General features: G+C 28.1%; 2 protein-coding genes across 4 annotated transcripts in view; one reads left to right on the top strand and one right to left on the bottom strand.

The window, feature by feature from the left end:
• The window catches only part of LOC106793707 (neuromedin-U receptor 2-like), an 18,127-nt gene extending 10,840 nt beyond the window's left edge, over positions 1-7,287 (top strand). Inside the window, exons 2-3 of the mRNA XM_014760852.1 lie at positions 2,207-2,433; positions 5,098-7,287. Coding sequence (XP_014616338.1) covers positions 2,207-2,433; positions 5,098-5,703 — 833 coding nt within the window. The 3' untranslated portion in view covers positions 5,704-7,287. The remainder of the gene's footprint in view (positions 1-2,206; positions 2,434-5,097) is intronic.
• Positions 1-11,616, bottom strand: part of LOC106793708 (sorting nexin-4-like) — a 51,926-nt gene extending 40,310 nt beyond the window's left edge. The window contains exons 1-11 of one of the 3 annotated variants that reach the window (XM_014760855.1): positions 11,287-11,614; positions 10,835-10,941; positions 10,517-10,733; positions 10,336-10,441; positions 10,148-10,257; positions 9,935-10,072; positions 9,571-9,781; positions 9,333-9,465; positions 9,123-9,237; positions 8,988-9,034; positions 2,218-2,303 (exon numbers count right to left, since the gene is read on the bottom strand). In XM_014760855.1, the coding sequence (XP_014616341.1) occupies positions 2,297-2,303; positions 8,988-9,034; positions 9,123-9,237; positions 9,333-9,465; positions 9,571-9,781; positions 9,935-10,072; positions 10,148-10,257; positions 10,336-10,441; positions 10,517-10,733; positions 10,835-10,941; positions 11,287-11,364 (1,269 nt within the window). In that variant the 5' untranslated portion in view covers positions 11,365-11,614 and the 3' untranslated portion in view covers positions 2,218-2,296. Of the gene's footprint in view, positions 1-2,217; positions 2,304-8,892; positions 9,035-9,122; positions 9,238-9,332; positions 9,466-9,570; positions 9,782-9,934; positions 10,073-10,147; positions 10,258-10,335; positions 10,442-10,516; positions 10,734-10,834; positions 10,942-11,286 lie in introns of those variants that run through there. The other 2 variants (XM_014760853.1, XM_014760856.1) reach the window with 2 other exon arrangements.
• Between the last annotated feature and the right edge of the window lie 1,356 nt (positions 11,617-12,972).

A 12,972-nucleotide genomic window follows, 5' to 3' on the forward strand; every position in this document is an offset into this window, starting at 1 on the left:
AGAGTAATAAAATAAAAAAAAAAAAAAAAAAAAAGAAATGCGATAGAGAATATAAAGAAACATATTAAAAAGAGAGAAAGAGAAACAGATAAAATATAAAAAAAACATACGAACACATAGTTCAATTTCATATCGACTTAGGATCAGAAAAGTTGAACGAGTTGAATTAAGTTGAGAGCTCGATTTCCACATCGGAAATGCGAATATCGTTTGGGGGTATGGGGGTACAGCAGGTAGGATGAGGTCAAGAAGAGGTCAGCCTTGATTCGAGTGGCCGACGGAAAAAAGAGGCAGAATAATAAATCGAAAAAAAAAAGGGAAAAAGAATAACGATCGCGATAAGAATTTTTTTACGGAAATTACAACGAAAAAAAAGAAAAGTAGGGAATAATACGCGAACTATATCATTTTTATTTTTTTACCCTTTTTCTTTTTTTTTTTTTTTATTTTATTACTCTGATCCGAGTAAATTTACTTAAGAGATGTAATACTTTTTTTTATCTACTATTTTGTACATTAATAATGTAGTTAGATAGATCATCGTCGTAAGGAAAGTAATGTAATTGTATATAAATTATCAATTTAAAGAGAAATTAATATTTTATTTATTTCGTGTAGAAATAATTTCAAATAAAAACTAAATATTCAAATTATTTTTTCATGCTGAGTTTATGTAAACAAAAAGATAAATATTGTGCATCGATAATACATATATATATTTAAAGGAATAGTAAACATAACTTGTTATGCATCATCGTTTACGATCCCAGTGCATTCTCGATGAAAGAAATAAACAAACTTAATAAAAATTAAAGATCAAAAAGATTGTCAAGAATACAATTAAGTTTTGCGTTCTTACTTTCAAATATTATTCCTTCCTTGACACTTGATATTTAATATCATTAATTTAATTTTGTTAACGACGTCGATTTGTGACTCGTACATGAACAATAGATTCGTTTACAACAAAAATCTCTGGAATGGATTTTAAAAAGATTTCGTAATACGTTGTAGAAAAATAAAAAAACATTGAAGATAAATAATGATACGTAAAGCCAATAACGGATTACCAATTTGATTTATTGATCACATCAAATGTCTTTCAACGAGTTACTGATTTATTTCAATCGTTTGTAATTCAAAACTAGAGAAGAATATAAAGAAAAACAAATATTTTGTTAATTAAACCCTTGACATATGAAAAAAAAAAACTTGGATACGTTTTGTTCGTGTAATATTTTCGTCGTTAAAAAAAATTTACATCTTTGAAACGACGAAAAGGTATTTTTTTTTTTTAACAAAAATTAAATTTACTCTTTGCGCGGTTATAAATCAAATATTAAAAGAAATACAATTATATATGAAGCTACGGTGACTGGCATAAATATATTCCGACAGCATCTAAATCCAAAAAATCATTCCCACACATATACATATATGTGTGGGAATCATTTATCATTTATCATTTATAAAAATAATGACTTTTCTCTACTTTAATAAGTTAAAACATTTTTGTTTTAGAGGCTACAAAAATATAACACTTATTTATATAACTATATTTTTTATTAATAAAATGTAATTAAGATTATATTCAATTTTACCAAATCGCAAATTATTCTATATTTATTGCATTTCAAATAAGTATTCTTACTTAATTAAAAAACAAAGAAAAAAAAATCATTATTTCCATAAATAATATAAAGATGCATAGCAACAATAATTCTTTAGATTACTTCGTATCCGAATATTTATACCAGTCACCGTATACATTTACATTTATTCAGTATCAAAGTATGAATATTATAAGAATAATTCCTGTAACTTATCCAAAAAAATTGTTATGTAAATTTTCTATTATTTGTAAAGCTTACATAAACTTAAATTAATTCAAGGTTAATTAAATATAATTTTGTTTTTTTAAACAATCCATTGTATTTCATATTATATATATATATAGACAACGTGAAAAAAGTTGACGAATCTAAAAAAATAAAGAACAAAAAAACCTCGACGTTTAACATTTTTCTTCTTAAACTCGTATCGGATGGTAATAATATTTTATAATACAAAAAATAGAAAAAAAAAAAAAAAAGAAAAATATTCACCACACAGAAAAAATTAAAATTTATCTCTCCTGCCAAGAGGAAGGAAAAAAAATTGATATGTATTTATTTTCTAAGAGTGTATTTATTTTGCATGATTATAGTCGCGGTCGTCGTCGCATTCTTCATCTGCTGGGCGCCATTTCACGTTCAACGATTGATCGCCATTTATGGTACCAATAGCGAAGATCACTTCACGTCCTACAGTAAATGGGTAGAATCCCTTAATCTATTGATGACCTATGTGTCTGGAGTCCTCTATTATGTCTCCACTACCATCAATCCGATTCTTTACAACATCATGTCGAATAAATTTCGAGTGGCTTTTATGGTGAGTTAAGAAATCCTCGCATACACACAAGATCAAGTTCATTGAATTTCATCTTTCTTTATTTCTTTCGATAGAATATTTAAAATAATCGATAGGTAGGAGATAACATCAAATTGGTCTTTTTTTTTCTTTTTAAAATAACACGCTAGGGTACATTGTTATTCAATTTTTTAAGATACTCCTTCTCAGATCTTTCAAACGCGAATTGCAATAAAAAATATTTAAAAAAAGAAAACAAGTAAGTTGATTGGTGTATTGGAAACAGGATTATTATTATATCGATATACTTTTTCATTAGATCAACAAAATTTTTGTTAAGCCTTAATTGAATGATATATAACGTAGAAATCTTAGGGAGAATAAAAATGATGTAAATTATTTGATAAAAGGAAGAGATATAGGAAGAATAAAAAAAAAAAAAAAAAAATAAAATAAAATAAAATTGTATTCTTATATACCGTAATTTAAATACCATAATCCTGATCGAGTAGTTGTGATATTTTGTTTTTCTGTTGCATCTATTAGAATATTATTCGAAATTTGAATACGTAATGCGTAAATCGGAATATCAAATTTAAGGATGTATCCTGGAGAAAACTCTGAAGACATGTTCGAGTGTGTGCATAAGTATAATACAAGGATAATTTACATTTTGTCGAATCTATAGAATAAATAAAACTTTTCTCTCGTTCTTTCTTGTAATAAATCTTATTTTATACGTTATCGATAGAATTTAATGATTTTTTTGCAATTTACTATGTTATATGGAAATATTTATACAACCTTAAAAACGAAAACGTATTTGTACGTACATATATATATACCGAATTTCAAATACGTGAATTTCTATACACATACATATAACCAAAGATTTTTCCTTAACTTTTTCCAAACTCTCGACACAAGCTATGAAACAGACGTTAACTCACATATATGTATAATACATATATGTATTTCATATATTTACGGGAAAAAATATAAGAGATCAAACTTTTTTTCTTACATCTTCTATGTTTCCTACTTTTCTTTATCCCTCCCTTCTTATTTCTTTCTTTTTTCTTTTTCTTTTATTTTGCCAAAATTTTACTTTGATTTTCATATAAATGAAAGTGCGTTGGCGAAAATGATAAAAATTAATATTAAAAAAATCGAATAATCAAAGAGAGGAAAAGATTTATCAATTATTTTTCGAACTTTTAAATTGGAAAAAAAGAAAACAAAACAAAACAAAAAACAAATAGCCAATATGTATGTAGTTATTCGTATACCACCTTGCAAAATGTAAAAATAATTAAAATATTCGTAATCGAATATATTTTTTTGGGTTGATTCACAATATCGATCGATAAAACTTTTAGGGTGAACTTTTACGCGTCACGTTTAATATTTAACTTCATTTCGCGGGAAACGATATGAAATAGGGTGAAAAATTCGTCAAGCGAATAATAATCGTGGAAACACATTTTTCTCTTTTTCCTATTCTTTTTTTCTTTTTCTTTGAAGAATACTTCACAAATAGAAAATTACATTGGGATTACACACTTCTAGCACGAACTAACTAAACAGATATTCGAACCGTGGAAAATCGAGTAGTAACGAACCTGATATGAAAATAAAATTGTAAGTGCTAGGAAATTTCTTTAGTCCTACTTGTTTCAATGAAAAAAAAAGAAAAAATATCGATGAAAATTAATTCAAAAGAAAATGTAAGAGAGAAATATTCAATTGTTTAAAGAATACGAAAAAGTCAATTAAATAATGACTATTATTTCTTATAATTACTATTACATTTTTGTTACTTGTCAAATCTCATTTTTTTCCTGAACGATTTTTTTTTAACTTTTAACAATTTCGTATGAATCTAATACGATGATATTTTAAAAATTAAAAACCAATCGTTTTTATTTTTGTTATTCATTGTTGTAAAAGTTCATAGTTCAATATGCATCCGTAGTGTGAATAATAAAAATACGAGAGAAAACGTTTCGATTTAGATGTCCTTGAACGACGCAAGATCTGTTTAGGTAAAAAAAAAAAAAAAGAGACAAATGGTTCCGTATGGTCTTTCTTTATCAGATGATCTTAGGCCAAAAATGGATAGAGATCGAACCCACTCAAAAAATATGAGTGAAAATGAAAGAGAATGATAGTATGAAGAAAGGAAAACATATGTACTTGGTTAAAGAATAGACGAAGGACAATGCCAACCTGAGATGTAGTCACGTACGCATCATGTTGAATAAATTGAAGATCATATTTTAGAACATAAGTCAGTTAATATTCCTCAGAAACCCCTTCCTTAAAGTATCTATCATAATATCATTAACCCTTTAGCTACTGGCCATGACAGTACGGTGGATATATGCTTTCGTATACCATATAAACGAAAATAAATATGTAACTAGAAAACATATTTTCGACAAAAAACGCTTTACCAAAATGAACAACAACATTATTTATGTACATAATTTTTTATAACAATGAAGATAAATAAAATTAGTTTAAAAATATTGCTTGGAGACAGAGAGAGAGAGAATGATTTATAGTAAAATCATTGAAAGTAGTTTATGGATTAATGATATCTCCAATGAGTATCTTTCTAAAAATATATTAATAAAACTTATGACAAATAAAATAACATAAATATTTGGATCTCTCTTATAGGAAACTTTATCGAGAAGCTGCAGGATGTCAGGTCTTAGACAGAATCAACGTTTTTATTCGAGTCTATCCCGTTCCCAACAAAGGACAGTTGGTTCGAGAACAGCAGCAACAGCAGGAACGGGTATGGTACAGGATAGTACCGAATGTTCTGGAAATTCGGCAAGAGATGACAGTCCACGTCGTTCTTTTAAATCGTCTGTTACTACCACATTGGAAAGACCCTCGAAACAAACGACGGGGTTGAACTTAGACGAAAAAACAAAACGCGATACGAGAGATACGAAAATGACAAGGATCGAAGAAAGATGTTCTTCTGAAAATAAATCGACTGACGAACGATCAAACAACGAACTTAGGTGGCCTGAATCAACGAGATATACAACTCTCAAGGTCACCGATATTGATGCTCAAGATAAAAGATGGCGACGTTTTTTTAAATGGCTACCTGGCTTAAAACATCTCAAATTTCCACGAAGAACAAATTATTCTTTGTCGTCCAACGACGAAAATATATCGAACGTCATCAATACAAATCGACAATGCGAATTTTCAATGACTTTGTGGAACATACACGAAGGCAACGAGCATGATCGTGTTAGAACGTAAATAATAATTAAATATGTGCTCGACAAAAAGTGCTCATTCATTTAATCCGAGGGATCTGTTTTATCGATAGTACATCTAATTTTCAATACGCATCATTAATAATAAATCCCAGCAATTAAATATCTCGATAATATTCTTTTTTTTTTTTAAAGGAAGAGACTTGAAAAAAAGATAATGAACTTTAATGAACTTTAATCAGTGCGAATGTCAATTTCGAGTCTAATAATATGTACAATGTGATTCAAATAAAGTATTACAAGCTGTCTTTTTTATAAACTAATTAAAATAACGATTTCATTTTTAGGATAATTAAATAGTATAAGGTGAATAATGATAGTATGCAATATATTTTATGAGGTAACTTTTAAAGAGAAAAAGGTAAGGGAATGCACAATATATAATAACAGCTAATTCGATTCGAACAAAAAATTAATACTATGTTTCATGAAAATAAAATCTAGGGAATCACCGTATCATTTAATTACTGGAAAATTGAACTAGATATCTTCATAAGTTTCTAAGAAAATAGTACGTAATACTTTATTTGAGCCACACATAAGTATACTAATAATTATATATATATGTAATATATATGAATGATTAATTAATATCACTGATAATGAATTTATTGTACGAATGTTTATAACAAAAATACTGTAAAAGAAAAATTATTAAAATGACAATTACTCACTGTGATAGTTAGAAAATATGTGAGAAAGATTTATCGTTAGGATTAGGAATATAATGTAAAGATAAAAATGAAATCACAAATATTATTGAGAAAATTGTTAATTAATAACACTCGAAATCATTTTTAATGAACTTTAGTTTTATGAGCTTTTTATAATAAATTTTTCGAGTTTAAATATTCAATAGCCGCATCATCGTCCCGAAGACTGAGCATTCTCGAATTATAAAAACACAATAACGTGTAATATACGTAATTTAAGGATAAGGGAGTGGGAACGCAATATGCACAAGATTATAGCCTTTTCTTTTCTTTTTTTTTTTTAAATAGCTAGGGAAAGAAAATCGATCGGCTTAAAGCCCACCCTTCGTATTTTTTCTCTCGAGTTAGTTTTCATTTTTACTTTAACATTTAACGCTCAGTGTTATGTGTATATGTTATTATTTATATAAATAAAAAAGTTAGTTGTAATAAGCATTATACTACGTATAATAAGTATAATAATTTTCTCTTCTTTCCTTGCCAATAAGAGTGTTATCTCTCTTTTTTACTATATTCGTTTGTATATTGTAAATAATCAATTAAAATAAAAGAATTTTTATATATAAAGTCACACATTGTTAAGTAAGGATTTGAAATAATCGCATGCTTAGAAAAATATTGTTACAATTGAAAAACTTTCATTAAACTGTCATAAGAGAAATTAAATTCTAAAATATTGAATTATAAAATAATTATTTGCAATTAAAATTGTGCGAACATTTAGATATAATGAAATTTATGGAATGTTCTCTATCAAAACTCGTCACGTTTAACTTGTGACAGTATTCTTCTATACTGTATAAAATGTATAAAAATGAATATTTTTAATGTAAATATATATTATTGTATGTTAAGACATTCTGGATCTCTAACACTCTCCTTTTCCTCGTCGGATGTATTTTAAAAAGAGAGAGAAAAAAAAGAGAAACATGTCGTTTACAATATACTGAGGTGAAGAATACGTCAAGGATAAAAAAAATAATTACGTTAATTAATAAGCGCACGTGAATCATTTATCATTCTACAAAAAATTACTCCATATAATGCTTAATAACAAATCGATTACATTGGTCATGGTGTTGCTAAAACAAGTATGCAAACATAAAAAAGGGAAATGAAAAACAAAAAAAACTGCAAAATACATTTTTTTTTCTTAGCATTACAATAAAAAAACACTTATGTGTGATAATGAGTTCTGAGAATATATATTATTTTTTATTTTTATTTTTATTTTTATTTTTATGTAAGATTGAGAGAAACATTTTTTTTCTTTCGTGTGAAACTAACAGATAAAATTTCTTTTTATACGTGAATATAAAATAACTCATAACAAAAGGATAAATAAAGACATATTTCACAAATAAACAAAAGTATCATTCATTTGGTACTTTTTCTCCATAGGAATATATATATATATATATATTATATATACATATATATATACATACATACATATATATATATATATATATATAATTATTTATATATTCAGTGACAATAAAGATTAGAAACATTGTGACATATGTATAGGAGATTGTCAGACGATGCCTGATGGAAACAAATATCGACAAGATTTTTCGGAATTTATAATGAAAATGATCAAATCTATTCGTAGATTATTTATTATTTTTTTTTTATTTTTTTTTTTATTTTTTATTATATAAAACAATTCATTTCAATCAGGCATCGTTTATTTGCTTAAAGCACTCAAGGTTACATAGTGAATTTTGTAAAAATACACTTAGTAAAATGCGCAGCGTTTGCTTTGAAATAAAATAATGATATAGAGATTTGGAATTATTTGCTATGCTAAATACAACAAAGTTTGACTCGTATATATCGGAGATTTAACGAAATATACGAATATACGGAGACATTGAACGTGCACGAGTTTAATTAAACGATTTTTTTGTTTTTTATAATATATAAAGCACAAAGTACAAAGCTTTTTCTTTTAGCGTTGTTGAAGATAATGATAAAATAATTAAAAAGAAAAAAAAAAGACAGATAAGTACCGATAAATTTGGTACGTCGTATTAATCTCGAACAAAAATTATGTATGTTTTTATGCATGATGTATTTTGCAGATTCTGCAAGTAATTTACTAATAAATGTGATAATGCTTTTCCACATATTTAACATGATTAAAATGTGTGATCTTAATATAATAATATCTTCTTTTTTGTTTTTAGCGTATTGATTAACGAATACGTCACGTTCGACTAAATGCATATAAATACGAAATAACATTGTATCATAAATTTATACATCCAAACGCGATGTGAATAGTATACACACACATATGCCTGTGTGCGTACAAAATAACCCGTACGCACGCACCCATATGGAACTAAACTAATGATAAAAAAAAATTCTTATATATCAATAATATTAATAAGCGTACAGTTCAGTGAATCCATAAATATATATATATAATATATTTTTATATATAATTATATATATATATATTTATATGTGTCACGCGAAAAATTGGAATGATTAATTTTATTTTCACATCGATTAAAAATCGCGTTTTGAAATTACTTTTACTTACGGTATACTTTCCAGACATTCCTTAATATGCTGCCAAGTTTGGAGACTCTGCAAATAATGATAACGAGATTATTCAATAAAATTCATACATAAATTTACAAATGAATACATTTGTTTGTATAAATTCAACTTTTACCTTTCTAGCTAGTTTAAATTGTAGAACACAGTAAGCTGCCAAGGTTTCTTTTAAATCGACGACCTTTTGGTGTTGAAATCTTTCTATATCTACCATAGCTTTGCTGGAAAAGGATCTACGCACATATGTTATAAATATAATAATTGTATTATTGTATAATTTAAAAATTATAGATAAAAAACAAGAAGAACATAAAATATATATATATACTTTAAGTCCTCATCAACTTGTTTCACCATCTCATTTTGCTGTGTGATTCTATGCTCCAATCGAAGAATTTTTAATTCTCTTACTTCTTCTGTATCGACCGATCCAAAAAGTCTGGACATTAATCCTGATTTTCCTATAATAATTTCCATGTATATTACATTTATATATTTTCATAAGATATTAAAATATTATGCACTTTAATGAAAATATATATATTCACAATTAGACAAAAATGTACCTTGTATCACCCTGTCCTTTTGTTCGCATGCAGCTATTAACGCATCTTGAGCTTCATCCCTAGCCACTTGTAAAGCTTCTCTTCGTCTAACGACAGCTTGTAAAGCTGAAGCACCAAAGAGCCATTCTTTTAATTGGTCTGCTATAAGTTCTTCTTCTTCAAGCGTGGTGTCAATCGTAGCTGCTAATGAGTCCAAGTAATGGCCTGATTTCTAAGAAAATATGCTGTAATGCAGTGTGCTTATAACCATCTGATTGTTTTTAATAAATTATCATATTGTAGATGCATGACAGCGTCTGTTTCAAAATTTTAAGAACAATAAGGTATCATATATGTATACATATATATATTAAATTATTACTACCTGCAAACCATCTCCCATTTCTTTTTCTATAGCGCTCCATTCACTGAACACACGACCATAATTCGCATGTAGTTTATATAAACTGTATTGCTTTTCCACAAGACGGGCTCGTACTCTAAGAAGATTGCAAAGGTTGTTCTAAAAAAAATATTACATACTTTTAGAAGTATTATATTTCGTAACTTTACCGTATTGAAATGTATTAAAATTTACCTGAAGTTCAATTCCATAATTCTTTAATGTTTCAAATCGTTTATCTGGTTTTCTTAGACGAACAGCTACGCTAAGAGCTTTTAACTTGGACTCTGCTAAACGTAAATAACCTACAAAATAAAAATAGATCATATTTAATATCGTAATAAATGTAAAAGTAATTTTAATAAAATTATTTGACTACTTACTTATCTCTTGAATATGTTCCCTCCAGCCTTCCCGTTGTTGTAAAAATCCCATGAAGTGTTCATTTTGAGAGAGAACAGGATGCGATGCTACTCTTAGTAGGAAATTCTGCGCATAATATGTAAGAGAATTTAATTAAAGAATAGAAGATAATAAAATTAGTTAGAACGATGAGTATCGTACCTCTAATCCTGCTCTTCGTCGGTCTACAAAATCTGGATCAAATGTATCTGTTGTGACTTTCTGCCATGCGTATAATACTCTTTTCTCTGGCAATGGTGGTAAAACGATATATGGATATGCAATGTCTAAGTATGTTCTTAATAATTCAAAATCAGTATAACGTCTCCATAAAGAACTTGTGATACTTAAAGCACCTTTGAAAGTAAGATCTGTAACTCTATAAAAGTATGCAGCTTTTAACTTACATTGCTCTTGCAAATTCAAACTATCACAAATATATTCTACAATAAACATAATGTAAAATACATTAATACATACTTGGTTTCGATAAGGTACACAGTATAGAATTCTCTTAAATTTAATGGTCCATTAGGTCGCTTTTCAGCCTCCACTATTAAAATTTCCATATGATCCAATAAAGAATCCTAAAATAAATATTTTCATGTAAACAATTTTCATTTGTATAAGACATTAACACATCAAAATGATATTAAGAATAACGATAAAAATTAATGTAAAATAATATGTAATAAACAATTGAACAATCCAAAGTGTTTCAAAATAAATATCTTTCTAACTGAATAAAATGTGAAATAAATGACTATCGACGAAATCAATATCGTGTATATTACATATACAGTCAGTAAACACACAACACGTTTGTATTCTATGTGAAATGAAGGGTAATGAACGTATTGATTTTACCACATAGATTTACTAAAGTTAAATGTAGCACGCACGTATACATGTTTAAAAATATCTATGCGTACCTCTTTCGATGCCTCCGAAGTGCTCATATTTGCATTAGCCTCGTTACAATAATTACCGTTTTGAAATACGTCTTCCATGACTCCGAACGTAAGATTAAACAGTTCGGTAATAATTGAGGACTCGTCAAACAGCTTTCATATCACTCCGTTCTAGACACGGGACAGAGCGGGATACGCAGGGACACGTACGTGCAGGCTGACCAAACGTCAAACTTCAAGGGAGTCAAACTTGTGCAACATAAATCTTTAACCAAAGAATACAGAAGTACATAGAAGCTCACAACCTTTTTATCTACCCAGTTTCATTTTAGTTATTAACGGGACCACCAGTAAGCGGTAGTAAGTACTGTAATACTGTATTCTTTGATAGTATTGTACCGTTTTTTGATAGTATTATACCACTCTTTGATAGTGTACTGTCATCGCGTTAATTACATACTATCGCCCACTGGTGGTTTCGGTAGTAACTAAAATAAAACTGTGTAGATAAAAAAGGGACTTGTAAGTTTCTATGTACCGATTGGAGGTTTTTGTACTTATTATGCTATTTCAAGATTTTAATATTTGATGGCAGGATAGTTTCGTAGATCATATTGATATCTGCAATCGATCGGTAAGTTATCTACGCGTATAATAATTTATGAATACTTTTTATTAGCTGTTACTGTGTTAAAACACAGGTGTACACCCTCTGAGTTAACTAATATGTACTGTATTTTCTAGTTGTAAGAGGATTTAAACTGAATATAATTTAAACTTTTTCTTAATTTTTTTTTTAAAAATATGTATATAATAAAATGTTTTGTGTTATTAATCGGTAAGATATTAAAATATATACGAATTATTGCAACAGTAAATTCGCTTTAAATAATATTTTTTCAAAATGCATTTTTTTCGAAGTTCAAATAAAATGAAATTTTATTATTATTATTATTATATTATTATTATTTACAATAATCATATCAATTAATTACAACGAAGTATAATAGAACGCGAATGAAGCTTTTCGTTTTCCTCATAAACAGAAAAAAAAAAAACCAAAAAATATCTCTGACTCTAATGGCGTGAACGATAAAGAAATAAGGAAATATGTTAGTGGCGGTGGAAAGTTGGCGCTAATTTACCCATCGATCTCCATTAGAAAAGCGGCTTAATTATAGTACAAGCTCGGTGGGGGAAAATTCCCTATTACTTCTTCCCGTACCCGTTCCCATCCGCGCTTTGAGTTGAAAGTTCAACTTCATAACCTTGGCGAGGATAGATATAAATCTCAGGACTTTATCCCCGCGAACCAACCTTTCTCTACGCGCCACGGCCATAATTTGAAAAACTTTCGACGGGACAAAAGTGAAGACTTTCCTTAAAAGTTTAAACTCTCTTCCGTCGTCCTTTGGGTTTAGACGCGGTGGCCCACCACTACCGGCGGAGTGTTTGCACCAGGGTGACACCCCGACAGTATTTTGTTCCCTTTGTCTCCCTCTTCCTATTACTTACATTACAATACCCGCTAGGACTACTACCTCCGCACAATCTTCTTTTTCTTATAATTTTTTTATTTTTCTTTTTTTTTTTTTTATTTTCTTTTAATTTCTCTTTATAGGCCTTTTATACTCATCGAGGAACAATACGCGTGACTGTAAGAACGGTTTAGATTATTAGAAAAGGATTAGATAACATTGAACATTT

This window comes from Polistes canadensis, unplaced genomic scaffold (assembly GCF_001313835.1).
Source record: "Polistes canadensis isolate GaletaPanama2010 unplaced genomic scaffold, ASM131383v1 scaffold_17, whole genome shotgun sequence".
NCBI lineage: Eukaryota > Metazoa > Arthropoda > Insecta > Hymenoptera > Vespidae > Polistes > Polistes canadensis.